Below are 17,173 nucleotides of genomic sequence, written 5' to 3'. Positions count from 1 at the left end.
CTGGTGGTGACGGGGAAGGACCACTTTTACACACAGCCACCATGGGGGAGGGAAGACACTAGGACGACACAGGCCACGAGGGTTTGGGTAAGCAAGGGAGCTGGCTGGCTTTGGGCCATAGCATAGCCTCTCTGTCCAGCACACACCTTGGCTAGAGGTGGCGAATCCTGGACTTCGCCCTGGGATACACTAGGGAAGGCTGTCCAGAAAGCACCCTGCGCTTAGGGACCCCATGCTGGACGCCCCCCAGGAGAGGACAGGCAGGCTCGGGGGCCAGGTGAGCAGGAGACCCTGCCTTCTGTCTGATGCTGGTTAAGTGGTTAAGACAGGGCTTGTCACCAGGGCTCCTTCCCCTGCTCTCCCTGGAGCACAGGCCGAGAGAAAGGAGGCGTCTCTCTGTTCTAGGCTAAATCACCACCCACTGGCGGGTCACGAAACTGGGTTAATAGAACACTGGCGTGGTGTTATAAACAGAATAGAACAGAAAACACTGGGATGTATAACAAAATGGGAAAGTATTTTCAAACTTTCAGTTGACAATCAGATTCTACTAGAAAAACTTGCCGTGAGATCAGTCAAAAACACTGAACAGCCAGCACTTCCTGGCTGTTTCTCCGGTCCTCCAAAACACCTGGCCACCTTCTGGAGGTAAGCGCCACAGGACACCGCTCACTCTGGCATTTCTCAGTGACCTGAGACTCCCAACCCTCCGCACGGCGAGGAAGCAGGTGCAAACACTGCCATCACCCATCGAACTGGGTTGGAGCACGCAGCCAGGCTCCCGGTACTGAGGACCCCTGACCTTCATAGCACAGGCTGTCCCAGACGGAGAGGAAGCGGAGGGTGTGATTTGGGGGCAGGCGGGCACCTCCAGGGGACCTGCTGGAGGCTGAGCGCCGCTCCTCAGTGTGGTCTGCTGCTGGACTCCAGGTGCGACCGTTTGCCGGCAGTCAGCACTCCGGGATGGTCTCCTGGCTCAGGAAACGTCCTCTTGGAGCTCCGCCCATTGGCCCCTCCGCGGTGCCACTTGCAGATGTCCCCGTTCAGGATGTCCTGGATGTGCTGCACGATCAGATTGATGGCAACTGTGGCAAAGAGACGACAGAGTGTTAGTCGCATGCACCCTCCACTGCGACCGCCCAGCCCAGAGAGCCCCGCTCAGTGAAACCCAGCAGTGACATCTGTCTCGCCCTGAGTCTCAGCAGACAGAATGCACGCGGGCCTGAGCACCAGACTTGCTGCTTCGTCAGCGAGGGTTCTGCTGACTGGGAGCCTGGGTAAGAGACCTTCTGCTAACAGTAACTCCTCCAGTTTTCTATAGTTATTCTCCATCAGCTTTAGCGAGGTGTAACACACAATGTGTGTAACAAGGCTGCGGTGGGGCAGCGCCTGCCTCATGGCTCTGGGGGCAGACGGGGGCAGTGACCCCCAGGTCTGGTTCTTACCCATGTTGTCCACCCCGCGGGGGATTATCACGTCCGCATACTTCTTTGTCTGCAACACAAAAAAGATCTTGTAAGGATCTGTCACCCTCCCCACTCCAAGGTGACACCCAGCTGCTCAGGGCTCGGCTAGATGCAGTGGCAGGGGAGCCAGCCCTGGGGTGCCCAAATGCCTGTGCCACAGGCCGGAGGGGGACAGAGTTTGGGACAGGTTATCAACCAGGGGTGAGGGATGGTGCTCCAGGAAGTAAGGCAGAAGGTGGGCCAAGGCAGCTGGAAGAAACAGTGCCTCTCCTGGTATCTTCGAAACTCTGTGCTATTAATCCCATGAACAGTCTCGGGGACAGCTGTCTGTGCTAACAACTTAATTCACTTGGCCAGGTGGAGCATGGCAGCCTCTACAACACGGGGCGCTTCCTCTGCAAATAGGGACCTTCTGCAAGAACCCGGAGGAGTGACAGGCCAGCACAGGTGCTCTGCAGGCAAGGGCAGCAGCAGTGCTGCTGCTGACACACCAAGCGTTGCTAACTGTTGCCAGGCTTGTGCTAGGGAGAGGCGGAATGGTGTGGCCCGTGGGATGGACCTGTGGACCGTCTGGTGTTGCAGGCTTGTGAATTTGGGCCAAGGAGACATGTCACAAGGAAAGAGCCACAGAGCAGGCAGGGACAAGCCCTGGGGCAGCTGTGTCTGCATGCAGTGGAGACCCATGAGGGCCAGGTGTGGCTCCCCTGGGCGGGCTCACTGCTGAGTGAGCAGGAGAGCTGAAGGCCAGCAAAGGGGGTAAGCAAGATAGACTGTGTGGTCAAACGACGAGAAGCACCCCAGGGACACAGAGAGAAGGCAGAGGCCCGGAGCAGTGGGGTCTCCCGGGTTACGCTGCAAAGGCAACTCCAGCGACCTGAGTAAAGGCCTGACGCAGGGAGGAGGGAGCCGGTGTGGACACGGGGGAAAGGCAGAGAAGGCCTGGAGAGCTGAGAGCTATGCACAAACTAAATTCTCCATTTATAAATCAGACCACGTCCATCCACGATTCAGCCCTTGTAAAGCGTGGGCATCGTGTGTCTTAGAAAGGGGAGAAAGGCATTCCCAAGTAAGCAAAAGGCGGGTACCGGCAGGCAGAACTCCTCGAAGGCTGGCTTGACGAAGGTGGTGTACTGGGTCAGGATCTGCTCCAGGTCCCTCCCGCGGTTCACATCTCGGAGAACTGCAGCAACAGGAGCCAGGTGGCCACGTCAGACCTCAGGATGTGTGCCCAGCCTCAGGCAGGGGCAGGGAGGCTGAGGCCGCCTTACCTCTTCTCGACAGCCTGACATCAGAGTCGGTGTCCACAAAGAGGCGCAGGTGGAACATGTCCCGGATCTCCTGGCTGTAGAAGACCAGGATGCCCTCAAATAGAACCACGTCTGCAGGATAGACCACCGTGGTCTCCGGTAACCTGCGAGGCAAGAGCAGGAAACGGCCCTGCTGGAGATGGGGTCTCCTAGGCACCAACTCCACAGAGGACACATCACAGTGGGAGAGGGGTGTCTACAGAAACCAGTGGGTCAGGGCCTGCTGCAGGTGCTCTGTATAAGCCCTGGAGGGGTCGCCCTGACTGGCTCCCAGGACCCAGCCACCTGCTTACCTTGAGTGGGTCACAAAATCATAGGTTGGGACCTCGACAGTTTTGCCCTCCACGATGTTTTTGAGAGTCCTGTGCATCAAATCATTATCAAAAGCATCTGCAGGGATGGGACAAAAGGCAAGACAGTCCAGGTGTCTGTGCTGGGACAGGAGGGAACTTCCCCAGCCTCGGGCGGGGTCAGCCAGCCACAGCTGGGGGCTGGGGATACCAGTGACCCTAAGGAGCATTTGGACTGGCAGCTGCCCCTACAGTTTACATTTGCAGAGCCCTCTGCAGTCCTGCAAACCACAGGATGGACCTGTCCTCACTGACCTCGGGCAATGTCACTGCCCAGGCTGCCATCCCGCCCGGAAGTCTGAACACGGGTTTCGTGACCAGCTAACCCTGACAGGTGGGTGGGTTAGGCACCTGCCTCTCTCTTTCTGGGAAATAACCCCAGAGGCTCGCCGGGCCCTCTTCCCTCATCTCCCCAGGAAGAGAATGAAGCTGGGGGTGAGTCACAGAGTGTGGCAGGCAGGGCCCAACTGGCCCATGTAGTGCCCTGTGTCCCGGCCGCTGCCACCTGTTCCCCTGGCCCCTGACCAGACCAGGAAATAGTTTCAGGCTCTGGGCTCTCACCCACTGCTTCCCACGCTGGCCTCTCAGGACCTTTGCCTGGCGTGGATGGGAAACGAAAGGCCACAGTGGACAGCAGTGTGTGCAAAGCTCCCTGACCGGGAAGGCGACTGGGTTTCTCACACCACAGGCGGAGGGGTGGTCCCGCCGCAGGCCTGCCCAGGGCCCGCAGAGCTCAGCAAAGTCCGCCCCGAAACCCGCTCCACCTCGGGGGTCTGGGGAATTGCCTGGGGCCACTCGGGTCTCTGGGCGACCGGGGCCCAGTCCCAGGTCCGCGCGCCCGCAGGCCCCCAGCCCTACCCGGGTGGTCGAAGTTGTACTGTCCCTTCAGCGCCTTGGCCTTCTGCTCGGCGGTCAGGACCTTGTAGAACCTGTCCTGGCTCAGGATGACCAGCTTGCGCTGCCGGTGGTCGACTTCGTTCTGCCCCAGCAGCTCCATGATCTTCTCACACACCGTCGACTGGGAAGGAGAAGCGGGGACCCCCGGACGCTGACCGCAGCCCGCGAGGCCAGGACGACGGGGGAACGGCGGGGGGGGGGGCGGCGGGTGCCCGGGCTCTCCGCGGGGCCAGGCGGGGGGCGCCCCACTCGCTGCCCGTGCTCCCCGCCCCGCGCCCCGCAGCCAGGGGCGGGGGCCCCTCGGGAGAGGCCGGTGGCGCTGACGCGCAGGCCCCGGCCGGCGGCCCCTCACCTTGCCGCTGGCGGTGCCGCCGCTCACCCCGATCAGGAAGGGCCGCTGGTGAGGCCGCTCCGCCTCGGGCCCCGCGCCCTCGGAGTCGCCTCCCGGCGAGGCCATCTCCGGCACCGCGCGCCCGCATCGGGGTCCTCGCTGCCGTCGCCTCCCGCAGCCAGCCGACCCCACCGCCCCCTCGCCGCGACCGGAGTCGCCTCCTCGGGGCTCCACTTCCGGGGAGCGCGCGGGACGGCGGGCGCGCGCGGGGCATGCCGGGAGTTGTAGTCCGAGGCGGCGGGGGGCGCTGCGCATGTGTGAGCCGAGCGCGGCAGCTGCTCCTCGGCGGTCCCGCGGCTCCGCGCGGCTCGTGTTTGCTGCAAAGTAGCCAAAGGCGCTCAGCCCGGCGCCGGGCGGCCTCCCCTGCCGGGGGCCGGCGCTGGGAAGCTTCCTCCCCCCACACCTCCGGGGCCCGGGGCGTCGGGAATGAGGCCCCGGGGCTGCAGCGCCGGCCCGTGGAGCTCCCGAGCCCGCGGCCCGGGCGGAACCTGGAACTGGCTTTGCGGCCTCGAGTGGGCCACCCGGGCCCGACCCCCTCCCCAGACACGGCCTTAGCTCGCCGGGGCTCCCTCCTCGCTGGCCACCCGAGTTTCCGCACTGCCCACCCCCCCGCTAGAACCTTCCGTTGCTCCCCGCTGCCCTCCACAGCCGCCCCTTCCTTCGGCCTCTCCCACATGGTGGGCAGAGGTCACGGGATGACCTTCCAGACGCATGTCCTGGGCGGGCTGTGAGCCAGGGGGGCCCGCCTGCACCCCGGCGCCTGGCCCAGGGAGGCGAATGCTGATGGGTTCTAGCTGTAGGTTTCCCCTCGGGTCAGGACCCCGCAGCTCTAGCGCCTGCTGCGTGTGAGCTCTGCGTGAGTCCTCGGTGCTGCTGACGCGCGGCGCAGGACAGAGCAGAGCCCTGTGCAGGCGCCGGGTCCCTGTCTGCAGCTTCGGAGGCGCTCACCTGTCCCCGGGGTTACCGGCAGCTCCTGCGGGCCAGGGGCGGGCTGTGCAAGGGGCCTGGGCCTCCTGAGCCTCATGGACCTGGAGAGAGGGAAGCTGAGAAAGCCCCCGCAACCGGAGAGGAGCCTGCGGGCGTCCTCCCGCTCACTGTGAGCCTGGCAAGGTCAGGAGCCAGGCGCTGGGAGGAGAGCTGGGTACAAGCCTTGCCTCTGCGGAGTGACTCGGGCAGTGATGTGGTCACTGTCTCCTTTCTTCCCAAGTGGGGGAATGTTCTGACTTTGTTAAATTAACATTTGGTAAGTGGGGGACAGGGTGCTGGAGAGTGAGCAAGGTGGGCAGCCGGCGGGGAGAGGAATCGAAATAGGGAAAGTGATTACTCACGGGTCCTGGAGGACGCACAGGGCTCCACCCGAGGGGCCACAGGGCGGTCAAGGCAGAGTGCAGACGGGGAGCAGGGCCCTTAACGCCTGTGGGTGGAGTGCTTTGGGGTTCCTGGGCTAGGGCTGGATTGGTCGATTCAAACCAAAAGAGGAGAGTTTTGGGAAGCCCCAGGGGGGGTCTTATCTAAGGGCTGCATAAGACATGGGGGGGGCAGGGGAGACTTGGTCCCAAGGGCTGCTGGAGAAGTCGTATCAGGAGCTTACATTTGCTGTGACTGGGCTGCCGCCTGGGGCATGCGCGTGTGTGAAGGGGCTGGTGTCAGTTTCAGGTGTGCAGGCTGCTTGGCCAAACAGAACGGAGGTGGAGGCAGCAATACTGTGGAGTAGCTGAGCCAGACTCGGGACAGGGAAGCAACACGTGAGGTTCCCGCGCGGGCCCAGGGCCCAGCCCCCACGAGGTGCCTGTTGGGGGCTTTCTTTGATTCTGTAACTGTTTACTTGGCATCCATTCCTCACAGTTAATCATATTATTTTCTTATGTTTTGTGTCCTTGATGCTCTTGCCTTTGGGCCCTTACAGACTGGCGGGGAACTGCCCCTCCTGCGCCAGCCAGTTCTTAGGTGCAGCAAAGGGAGCCCCTCGTTCATATACAATCACCCCCCTCCCCCCACCTCATCTAGCTCCCACACTCCCGCCACGCCCAGGCCTGCACACCCTTCCAGACCCCACCCTGTGCCCAGCTGACTGTTCCCAGCACCCCCCCCCCCAGAGACGCTCTGGCCCCTCCCTAGCTGGACGGGGCCAGCCTAGTCTGCCCTCAGCAGCCTGGGCATTCTTCTTAGAGAGCCCCTAACAGCTACAGTTACGGAGTGGATTCTGCAGGCCCCTGCTTGGGGTTCGTCCGGAGAGCAGGAGCCCTATGAAGGCAGGGCCATGCTGGCTTGCTGGCCCCCCCCCTCTGCCATGCACCGAGGCACTGACGTGGCCGAATGAGGCCTGGGATTGAGACTTGTCGCTCTCCGGATGGGTTTCTCAAAACCAGGGGAGGCAGAACTTGTAAGAGTGACCCGTGATGCCCCTCTGGGATTCTGCTCCTCTCTTCGCCATCCCCCACCCCCTCAAGTTCACTCAAGCACAGGAAACAGGGCCACTGGCCTCCAGCCGCCCGCAGAAACGTGTCTGCTCCAGTCTCGTCTTTAAGCTCTCCTGGGACACAAGCCGGCGCTGGGCACTTTGAGTTGACCAGGTGCCTAACGTCTCAAGTAGCGTTTTCTGCCATTTTCCTAGTCCCAGAAGTAACCAAGCCCACGGGAGAAAAAGATACACACAGACAGGGAAAACTAGACTCACCCATAAGCCCTCTGGCGGGGAAACTGTGGTCCTGGCCCCCGGTGTTTGCTCTCCTGGCCTGAAACGGCTGTGGCTGAAGAGCATGAACTTAAACGTTTGGTTACGTGTCCTAATAGCAACCGAGCCTCACAACCACCTGTCGAAAGCCTGGAAAGTAAAACCAACGAGCCCCTGAAGCAGTAATTAGTCGAAGTGTATTCTGCACACGCCGGACAGCTGGGAACCGGGAGCACTCCCGCGGAAATGCGGAATGAGGCTCAGAGGCGTGTTGGCACCAAGCAGCTGACGCTGCGAGGGGCAGCGACTTCCTTTCGCGGATCGGGTACCTTAGACTTTCCCTAAATGATAGTAAATTGGCCAGTGGTTACCGTGTGTCACTTTTGGGAAACTGTTTTTGTACGTGATTTCCAGCAGCATGAGCAAGAAATGACCCGGATCAAGTCAGTCTTGCAAAACAAGCTCAACTGAGCTCAGCTCCACGGAACTGGTTCTGTCTGCTCGGGGGATGTTCACGGCCGGGCTCTGTTTTTAGTTCTAACAAACCCTGTGGTGTGGGTCCCATGGTCACCCCCTTCTCCTGATGGGGAAATTGAGGAGCAGAGGTGTCCCGGGGCTTGCCCGAGGCTTGGGGCTGCGAGTGGACTTGCAGTCACGAGAGCCCAGGGAGCAGGTGCGGGCAGTCAGCGCGCCAGGCGCCCGTCTCTCCGATCCGAGGCAAGAAAAAGAAATGCAGCCACATTCAAGGATGTCCAGGCCCTCGAACGAGGAATGTCCTCGCGGCCCTGGCCGGTTTGCTCAGTGGTTAGACAGTCAGCCTGCAGACTGAAGGGTCCTGGGTTTGATTCCTGCCAAGGGCACGTCCGGGGCTACAGGCTCGATCCCGGGCCCTGATGGGCGCGTGTGGAAGGCAGCCAACCGCCGTGTCTCTCTCACATCCATGTGTCTCCCCGCCTCTCTCCCCCTTCCACTCTCTCTGAAGAAGCCACGGAAAAAACACCCTCAGGTGAGGATTGAAAAAAAAAGTGTCCCCAGAAGTGAAGCCGGGCCCCCTGAATGCAGCACCGCCCTGAGCCGGACTCCCCACGCAGGAAAGTTATGTTAGAAAAGACATCCTCAGGGCGCGTGTGCCCTTCTGGCAGCTTTCCGCTGAGCGAAATTATTTTCAAGCAACAAGTTTTCAAAACCCCTTGAAGAGAAAGCACGTGGAGGAGACGGGGTAACAGCAAAGGAGATATTGGGGGGAGGGGAATGTGATCTTAAAAGCCAAATGGAAATTCTAATGAAAAGGGAAGACCTCGCAGTGCTTGGGAGAGGGCCCCTCGCTGGGCCCGCCCGAGGGCTCAGAGGGTGTGTTGGGGTGTGCACGCCCGGGCGGGGTGCCCCGGGGAGAGGCGCCAGCTCAGTGCACCCCGGGGCACCCCGCGTCCCCGCGTGTCACCAGCGGTGCTGACCCTGGGCTCCTGGCTGAGGGGTCGGGGGGTCAGCGCTGGGCTCCCGCTGGGCTCCCCGAGTGTTTTGCAGGAGGCGCTTCGTGCACGTAATTCTGCTGTTTCCAAAGACCCGCGAGGCGGAGCCTCCCCCGTGGGTGCGGTCACCGCGCTGCTCCGACGGGGCCCCGCTTTCCTGCCCCCGGCTCGCTCCGGGTTCGGCCGCTAGACCCCCGCGGCCCCGCGTCTGCACCGCGGCCCCGTCCCGGCGGCGGGCGGCGCGGCGACCCGGGCGGTCAATTATTAACCGGCCGCGCGGCCGCCCGGGAAACCCGACCCGCGGCGAAAGCGGAGCCCGGGCTGGAGCCGCCGCCCCGCCCGCCGCCCGCGCCATGGACACAGGTGAGGACGCGGGGACCCCGCGCTCCCGGGGTCCCCCGGCGGGCCCGCGGGCGGAGGGGCGGGAGGCTCTTCCCGCGGGGCCCCCAGTCGGGCCCTGGGACACCCCCGCTCAGGCCCCGGGGCGCCCGGGAGGCTGCCGCGGAGAGTCGGGGCGGCGTGGGCCGTGCCCCCCAGGCAGCGAGGAAGGGGCGGCTTCGGCGTGGCCCCGGGGCCCCTGCAGCCCTCCCGCCCCCCCCAGGGCGGCAGCAGGGGCTCGAGCAGGGCAATTTGGGGGACATTTTCCACTCCCCTCGTCCGCGCGCCATCCTCCCCCCCGGCCACGCTGAAGCCCTTAGTGCGCGGGCGGGGGCCACGCGGGACAGGGGCCCAGACGCAGGGCCAAGCGGGGGGAAGAGACCCCGAGGCGGGGCGTGGGGACGAGCCCGAGAGGGGGGCAGACGGGCGCACCCAGGGAAAGGCTCATTCGGGGAACCCCGACGGCCCCCCCCAACCAGGTGAACCGAGACCCCCTCTGCGTCTCGACGAGCCCGCCCCGGGGCTTCCCAGGCTGGAGGGAGTGGGGGAGGGGGTGGGGGAGGGGAAGGGTGGGGGCGGGGAAGGGGTGGGGGAGGGGGAAGGGTGGGGGCGGGGCGGTGGGGGCGGGGCGGCGGTGCCAGCGCCTCCTGGGCGGGGAAGGACCCCTCGATTCCTCCCACCCTCCGCTCCTCTCGGGACGCGGCTGCGGAGACGCGCGGGGCCGGGGGCTCCGCCTGGCTCTGCCCGCGACCCTTGGTGCCCCCGCCCGCCCCGCACCCCCGGTCTCCTCCCGCCGCAGTGTCCCGCGGGGGCTCGGGTGTCGGGAACCTGAGCGCCCGGCCGGCGCCCCGCCCGCGCCTTTGTTTACTCCGCCGCCCGGTCTCCGCCGTCGGGCCGGGCGTTTGCCCCGCGGGGCCCGGGGAGGCTGCGGGACCGTCCGATAACTGGGGCGGGGCGGGGCCCGGGGAGGCTGCGGGACCGTCTGAGCCCCGGGGCGCGGGCTGAGGCTCGGGTTACCCGCCGTGGGCCTCGGCGGCCGCCTCCGTGAAATGGGGAGAAAGGGAAAAGCCGGCGAGGCCGCCCGAGGCGCGGGCGCGGGGCCCTCGGGGCGCCTGGGCCTGCGCGCACCCCAGCGTTTTTAACCGGCGGTTCCTTTCGACCCTCGGCTTCGGGGGCAGCCGGCCGCGCTGTCTCGTTCCCGTGGGGGCGCCCGGCCCAGCGCGTGGGTGGCGGGGCCGCCGCCGGGACGCGGACGCGCGGGGGGCCGGGCGCCTGGCGGCAGCGGCCGGGAGGGGAGCGTGGTGGCCTGTCGCCCGGCCCCTCCCCCGCGCGGCCCCGCGCGCACCCCGTAGGGCGGCCCCGCAGGGTTTCGGTACCGGGTTGCATTTCTCGCGGAAAACGGGCCCGTAGCAGGGGCTCAGTAAAAGCTCGTGCGGGGAGGGGGCTGCCCGGCCGCAGATTCAGAGGTGGCTGGGGCTTGATGCCCCGGGGGGGGTGCGGGTGTTGGCCCCGAGCTGCGTCACTGAGTCAGCCAGCGGCGCCCGAGGGACCTGAGGCTTGGGCAGCGAACGGCGCTTCCCGGGCTCCCCAGGGCGCCCCAGTGGAGCTGTTGCCTCTCTTACTCTAAAACTCCAGCCCCAGGCTGGGTGGGTGCGTTTGGGAGCTGCCCGGGAAACCCCAGGGTGTCCAGTGGGGTCTCTGCTGGCCCGGGTCTGGCTGGGGGTGCCTGGGGGTGCCACCCCGCCCTCAGGTAGGTCCTCGGGGAGAGCCCAGCTCTGTGGGTCAAACTCAGCCACAAACCTTTCTGACCTTAAGCGTGGACCTCAGTGCCCAGTAGCTTCCACCACACACACACATGCACCCCCCCCCCCCACAGCTTCCCAAACTGGCCAGACACCCTGCCTTTTCTTACCTTCTAGCTTTCCCTCTGTTAATGGAGAGCCTGCTCGGTTCACCTCACACACTCATTTAATCCCCACAACCCCGAGGTGGTGTTTTTAAGGAGGAGGCAACTCAGGAGGCACAGAGGGGTGAAGCCGCCCAGGCGGCCTGGGCCCTGAGCTGCACCCTGGCTGTAGGAGACCCTCATCCCAGATCCAGCGGCCAGCAGCCCCGCCCTGGGCACTGAGGGAGGAGAGGACAGAGGTTTGCTCTGCCCTGTCACTCCGGACAACTCCCTTCCCCTCCTCGCCTCCGGGTACTGTCCGGCCCGGGCACCCTCTCAGTGCTGCCTGAGTCCATCCACTTGCCCACATCCCATCTGCCCTCTGCCTCCATCCTGGCTCAGGCCATTGTTCTCTCTCCCTTTATTCAGCCACTGCCTCCTCCCCACTCTCCTGTCCTTGTTCTGGTCACTTCCAACGCTCTGGGCACTGGCTGCAGGAGAAAACTTTGCGTCAGTTACCGACTGGCTTTTGCTGCGTAACAAACCACCTCAAAATTTAGTGGCTTGAAATAACAGCGTTTGTTGTTATGATTTCTGCATCTATTGAGATAATCATATGATTTTTATCTGTCATTTTGTTTCTGTGGTTATATTGATTGATATGTGGGTATTAAACCATCCTTGCATCCCTGGAATAAGTCTCACTTGATCATGGTATATAATAATCCTTTTAGTATATTGTTGAATTCTGTTTGCTAATATTTTATTGAGGATTTTTGCATCTGTGTTCATCAGGGATATTGGCCTGTAATTTTTTCTTGTGGCATCCTTGCCTGGTTGTGGTCTCAGGTAATGCTGGCTTTGTAAAATGAGTTTGGAAGTGTTCCCTCTTCTATTTTTGGGAAGGGTTTGAGAAGAATTGGTGTTAATTTTTTGTTTGGTAGAATTCATCGGTGAAGCCATCTATCTGGTCCTGGACTTTTGTTAGAGTGTTTTTGATAACTTAATCTCCTTATTAGTAATTAGTCTGTTCAGATTTTTTATTTCTTCTTGATTCAGTCTTGGTAGTTGTATGTTTCTAGGAATTTATCCATTTCTTCTAGGTTGCCAAATTTGTTGGTGCGTAGTTGTTCACGGTGGTCTCTTACGGTCCTTTGTACATATTTCAGTGGTATTAATTGTAACACCTCTTTCATTTCTGATTTTGAGGTTTCTCGTTTCTCTGTTTTTCTTGGCAAGTCTAGCTAAAGGTTTATCTTTTTAAAGAACCAGCTCTTTAATTCATTGATCTTTTCTATTGTATTTTTTAGCCTGTATTTCATTTATTTTTACCCTGATCATCATTTTGTTCTACTAACTTTGGGCTGGGTGGGGAGAGATTAATTGGAGAACTTATATGCACATATGCATAACCCATGGCCACAGACAATAGTGTGGTGGAGGCCTGGGGGTGGCGGGGTGGCAGATGCGGGCTGGAGGGGATCAATGGGGGAAAAAAGGGGGATTTTTTTTTTTAAAGTGCGTCTTTTGTAGGCAGCATATAGATTGGTCTTTTAAAAAAAATTATATTTTTATTGATTTTAGAGAGAGAGGAAGAGAAGGAGAGAGAGATAGAAACATCAATGAGAGAGAAACATCAACATCGATTGGCTGCCTCCCGCACACCTCCTGTTGGGGATCAAGCCCACAACCCGGGCCTGTGCCCTGACCAGAATCAGATTGGTGACCTCTTGGTGCATGGGTCGACACTCAATCACTGAGCCACACTGGCCAGGCTGGTCTTGCTTTTTTATCCAGTCAGCCACTCTGCCTTTTGATTAGATAATTTAGACCATTTACATTTAAAGTAAAGGTCCTTCGAGGGCCCAGCTTGGAGAGGCTCAAATGCAGGTAGGTGAAGGGCCAGATCGCATCGTGACTTTCTCCTTGGAGGGGCTGCTTTGGGGCTTGGAGGGAGGAGTCCCACCTGGCCCATTGGCTCATCAAATCTGTCATTTATTCCCAGGAGCGGACACGAAACGGGGAACTGGCCCCGAGGCCCCCGAGGCCCCCCGGCCCCCTGAGCTGCCGCAGCTCCCGCAGCTCCCGCGCCGCCCACAGCTCCTAGATGAGGATGGGCCCGGTGGGGAAGCAGCCACAGACGGGGGCAGCACCCCAGCCCCGGAGAACCCTCCAGCTGATGCCCAGGGCGAAGCCTCGGCGGCGGACCCCACCCAGGCCCAGGCCCAGGCCGAGGGTGATGCCAGGCAGGGGCCCAAGGTGGCAGCTGGTGGCATCTCCAACATTGGCTTCGTGAGCGATCCCCCGCCCTATGCACCTCCGCCGGACCCCAAGGCCGTGCACCTGCTGTACCCACCCTTCCCACAGGGGCCGGTCGTCTTCCAGCCGGGGCCCTCGCCCCAGGCCCTGTACCAGCCGCCCACCCCGCCCCTCTACCCTGCGCCCACCCCGCCGCAGCTGTTCGCGCCCTTCCCCATGGTGAGTAGGGCACCCCCAGCCCTGGTCACTCTGCTCACCCCCTGCTCGATGCCCGCTCCGTGGCCACTTCACCCCCACTCACCCCTTGCCTCCCACTTACCCCTCACTTGATGTCCACCCACCCCTGCTCGTTCATCCCTCACTCTGCCCCCACGTGCCCTGTCCCCTGGGTGGGAGAGTCTGGCTCACAGACAGTGAGAAGTCACCATAAGCAACCCTGCAGTGGGGCCTCCTCAGCCCTGCAGAGGGAGGCGCTACCTCAGCCTGGGGAGCGGGGGAGCCCAGGAGGCTTCCCAGGAGTGGGGGCATTTGAGCTGGGTTCTGAGGGATGAATAGGAGAGTTCGGGCCGAGAAGAGGAGGAGGGGCACTCTGGCGAGGAGGGTGGCCAAGCCGGAGTGTTTGGGGAGTGGTGGTGGTTCGGCTTAGTGGGGGGGGGAGGAGGGGCAGGTGGGATCCACTGTGAGGGGCCAGGCCTCTGGGTGGGGTAGGATTTGACTTAGAATAAAACAAAACGCCTGGGCTGCCTTCGGAGGGAGCTTAGAGGTCCCCGGGAGCCCCTGAGGATGAGACACGGTGGCTGAGCAATGTGCACAGGGCAGAACTGAGGGGCCCCCGGGGCGGGTGGCCGACGGGGTGCGGCGAGGGCAGAAGGGGGGCCTTGACCCGGCCCGGGTGGCCTGCAGCCGCACCGGGTGGGGCCGAGGGTGGCTGTGTCCGTCCTCGCCGGCCGGCTGGCTCCCTCACGCGCGGCCTGCGCCCCGCAGTACAGCCCCATGGCCGGCGTGCCCGGCCCCGCCGCGGTGGAGCACAGGCCCCTGCCCAGGGACTACCTGATGGAGTCGGTGCTGGTGACCCTCTTCTGCTGCCTGCTCACCGGGCTCATCGCCATCGTCTACTCCCACGAGGTAGGGGCGCGGCCCTGGGTGCAGCCCTCCCTGTGGGCGGCCCCTCCCCCAGCCCCTCGGGAGGTGGCGGGGTCCGGGAGTCACTGCCAGCGTCTCGGGCCCTTGTCCCTCCTGGACGGACGCCTCCTGCCCTCCCGTCTGCCCCGCGGCTGAAGCTCCGCTCTGGGGCTGGGCTGGAGCAACTCACAGTGAAGGTGGGGCGACTGAGGCCCAGGGAGGGGCCCCTCCCAGCGGGGCAGGTGTGCACTGGGGTGGAGACTACCCCCCCATTCCTCCCACCCACCCACCTCTGCCCACCTGTCTGTTCACCCCCCACCTCCTCTCCAGTCTCCATCTGTTCACCACCATCCATCCACCCGTCCACCCACCTCCATCTGGATGGCCCCCGTCTCCCCCCCGCTTTACCCTGCACAGGGTTAGGCTCTGGGCACCCATGATGCCAGTGGACAGTGGAGGAGGGTCCAGTAGGCAGAGTAGGCAAGCCCCTGGGGTCTTCCCCAGGCTGACCCGGCCGTGCCCCTGGGGTCTTCCCCAGGCTGACCCGGCCGTGCCCCTGGGGTGCTCGGCAGGAGGCTGACCTGGCAGTGCCCCTGGGGTCTTCCCCAGGCTGACCCGGCCGTGCCCCTGGGCTCTTCCCCAGGCTGACCCGGCCGTGCCCCTGGGGTGCTCGGCAGGAGGCTGACCCAGCCGTGCCCCTGGGGTGCTCGGCAGGAGGCTGACCTGGCAGTGCCCCTGGGGTCTTCCCCAGGCTGACCCGGCCGTGCCCCTGGGGTGCTCGGCAGGAGGCTGACCCGGCCGTGCCCCTGGGCTCTTCCCCAGGCTGACCCGGCCGTGCCCCTGGGGTGCTCGGCAGGAGGCTGACCCGGCCGTGCCTGACGTCCCCTCACTGGTCAAGCCCCCGGTCATAAGCCAGCCGCGGCTGTGAGGGGGCAGCTCTCAGGACAGCTCAGAGGTGGGACTCCGGAAGCCACCACCTGCCTGTGAATTCTGGCTCCACCGCCGGCTGTGTGGCCCTGGACGAGTCACTTAACCTCTCTGAGCCTTTGTTTCCCCATCTGCAAAGCCAGGGCAGCAAAGACACCGATGTCAGGGGTGTCCTGAGGATTGTAGGCGGCGAGGGCGAGGGTATGGATCATGCCAGGCCCATGGCAGGTGCCCAGGAGCTGGCAGCCGTGAATCACCTGCATTGCCCCTGGGCAGGCACCCCAGCTGCTCACTGGGGCCTGGCCCGATGGTGTGGCCCCCGGAGGGAGTGAGGGGAGGAGGGGGCTCGGGTTGGCTCACCCTCACCCGGTGTCCTCTCGTTGCAGACCCGTGCGGCCCTGAGCCGGGGAGACCTGGCCCAGGCCGAGGAGGCCTCTCGCAAGGCCCGCTCCCTCGTGCTGTTCAGCCTGTTCTTCGGGGTCTTCGTGTCCACCAGCTGGGTCATCTACGTGCTGATGGCTCTCTACTTTCCGTGAGGGCTGGTGGCTGCTTCGGAGATGCCCAGAGACACCCACCGTGGCCAGACTCTTTCTGTGGACTTTGATCCCTGCTGGTGGCCATCTGTTGCCCACAGGAGACCCAGGGACAGGCAAGGGTGGGATTTGGAGGGCTCGGCACCCCTGCGGGTGGCCTCGGACAGAGTTCTAATCTGCGGTGTCCCCAGGGCCCAGGCCCAGCTGTGGGATGGGGGCCCCTGGAGTCCTGTTTCTCTGGTGCCGCCTCCCGAGGTCTTCCTGGGACTGCTGGCAGGCCTGCGGCCCTTGCCTTCACCGTCTCCTGGGGGACGGTCAGAGGGACCAGAGCTCTGCTCCTCAGTGCCGTCAGGAAGGACGGAAGGACGCTGCACCCCTTCCCCCCACCGGCCCCCGCTTCCCTACCTGCAGCCTTGCTCAGGGATCACAGCGCACACTGGCCCGGTTCCTGCTTCCCTGTGGCCTGCTCCCTCCTTGGTGGCTCCTGGCTGGTTGCCCTGGGCCTGTCCCCAACCCAGGACAGGCTCATGCTGGCCCCGCGTCCAGAAACCAAGGCCACGTGTCTGGTCAGTAACAAGGACACCCTGGAAGGAGCTTCATAGGCCCCTCCGACTCCTTCAAGGGCCAGCAGCGGCGTCCACAGCTGGGCCCTGCCCCCCCCAGCTGGGCCCTGGCCCCCCAGCTGGGCCCGCCCCCACGCCTGCCCCCGGCTCACCAGCGGGGGCCACTGTGACCCACAGTAACCTTCTTGGCTGGTCCAGTCTAAGCCCCAAGAACAGTCCTGGCCTCCGAGTTCCTCGCTGCTCACGGGAAGCGGGGTTTCCTCATTTGTAAAGTGGGGCCCTAGCACAGCCGGCCCGGAGCTGTGGGCGGTCGCAGGGAGGGGCCCTGTGGGTGCTCAGCGCACTGCCCGGCTCGCGGTGAGCACTGGGGGTTCCTAGAGGGTCCTCCACAGCCAAAGGTGAGGGGAGAGCAGGGAGAGAGGCCTCACCGTGAGCTGCAGGACAGCCAGGAACCCCCAAATCAGCAGATGGGGAGCCATTCATGGGCTTTCCTGGGGAGGGGCCCAAGGCTTTCACCAGATCCTCGAAGGGGCCTGTGACTCAACAGAATACAAACCATCTGCACGGAGAGGAGGCGGGAGCCCCGAGCCGGAGGTGACCGCTCACCTCTCCTGTGCTCGCCGCACCCTGGGGGCTGCTCAGGGGCGACACCCGGGCGGAGGCGAGGCCCCGACCCAGCCCTGCGCGTGGGGAGCCAGGGCAGGACCAGGCTGCGCGCTGGGCCCGTGGGCACGCCGGCCACCAGCATGAGGACCACGCGACAGGAGAGGAAGCAGCTGCCCAGGGCCCAGTCGATGTCGGAGAGGACTCGGCGCAGTCCCACAGCGACAGCCGCTCCCACCAGACTCTCCAGTGAAATCGGAGCAGAAGGAAGCCGCCGGCCGGAGCTCCTTCACCGGCGCGGAGCAGCCGGGAGGTCCCGCGGGAAGGGGGCTCGGGCTCTGGCCCGCCC

At 63.6% G+C, this 17,173-nt stretch overlaps 2 protein-coding genes across 3 annotated transcripts; one reads left to right on the top strand and one right to left on the bottom strand.

The window, feature by feature from the left end:
* Positions 1-496: 496 nt before the first annotated feature.
* UCK1 (uridine-cytidine kinase 1) lies at positions 497-4,666 on the bottom strand. Of its 2 annotated transcripts, none has more exons than XM_087823010.1 (7): positions 4,373-4,666; positions 3,982-4,141; positions 3,067-3,163; positions 2,735-2,877; positions 2,552-2,646; positions 1,446-1,494; positions 497-1,085 (listed from the first exon to the last, which is right to left on the bottom strand). In XM_087823010.1, exons 1-7 carry the CDS (start codon positions 4,664-4,666, stop codon positions 904-906), a joined length of 1,020 nt encoding a protein of 339 aa, XP_087679136.1. In that variant the 3' UTR covers positions 497-903. The 2 variants fall into 2 exon arrangements, with proteins under 2 accessions (XP_087679136.1, XP_087679137.1); XM_087823011.1 differs by having other exon boundaries at positions 4,400-4,477.
* An 8,035-nt stretch (positions 4,667-12,701) lies between these two features.
* On the top strand, positions 12,702-16,012 carry PRRT1B (proline rich transmembrane protein 1B). The gene is made up of 3 exons (XM_087822568.1): positions 12,702-13,295; positions 14,061-14,201; positions 15,512-16,012. The coding sequence occupies exons 1-3, from the start codon at positions 12,702-12,704 to the stop codon at positions 15,659-15,661; spliced, it is 885 nt and encodes a 294-aa protein (XP_087678694.1). The 3' UTR covers positions 15,662-16,012.
* The last annotated feature ends 1,161 nt before the right edge of the window (positions 16,013-17,173 follow it).

This window comes from Miniopterus natalensis, chromosome 12, assembly GCF_054644295.1.
Source record: "Miniopterus natalensis isolate mMinNat1 chromosome 12, mMinNat1.hap1, whole genome shotgun sequence".
NCBI classification, from domain to species: Eukaryota; Metazoa; Chordata; class Mammalia; order Chiroptera; family Miniopteridae; genus Miniopterus; species Miniopterus natalensis.
This window is presented reverse-complemented; position numbering and strand designations above follow the sequence as displayed.

What these genes read in the sequence shown, in the direction of transcription:
- UCK1 (XM_087823010.1), bottom strand. Translation starts at nt 4,666, where the DNA reads ATGCGCAGCGCCCCCCGCCGCCTCGGACTACAACTCCCGGCATGCCCC. An exon ending in GCGGCACCGCCAGCGGCAAG is followed by an intron (nt 4,142 to 4,372) that starts GTGAGGGGCCGC and finishes TCTCCTTCCCAG; the next exon opens with TCGACGGTGTGTGAGAAGAT. An exon ending in GTACAACTTCGACCACCCGG is followed by an intron (nt 3,164 to 3,981) that starts GTAGGGCTGGGG and finishes CCATCCCTGCAG; the next exon opens with ATGCTTTTGATAATGATTTG.
- PRRT1B (XM_087822568.1), top strand. Translation starts at nt 12,702, where the DNA reads ATGCAGGTAGGTGAAGGGCCAGATCGCATCGTGACTTTCTCCTTGGAG. An exon ending in TGTTCGCGCCCTTCCCCATG is followed by an intron (nt 13,296 to 14,060) that starts GTGAGTAGGGCA and finishes TGCGCCCCGCAG; the next exon opens with TACAGCCCCATGGCCGGCGT. An exon ending in CCATCGTCTACTCCCACGAG is followed by an intron (nt 14,202 to 15,511) that starts GTAGGGGCGCGG and finishes CTCTCGTTGCAG; the next exon opens with ACCCGTGCGGCCCTGAGCCG.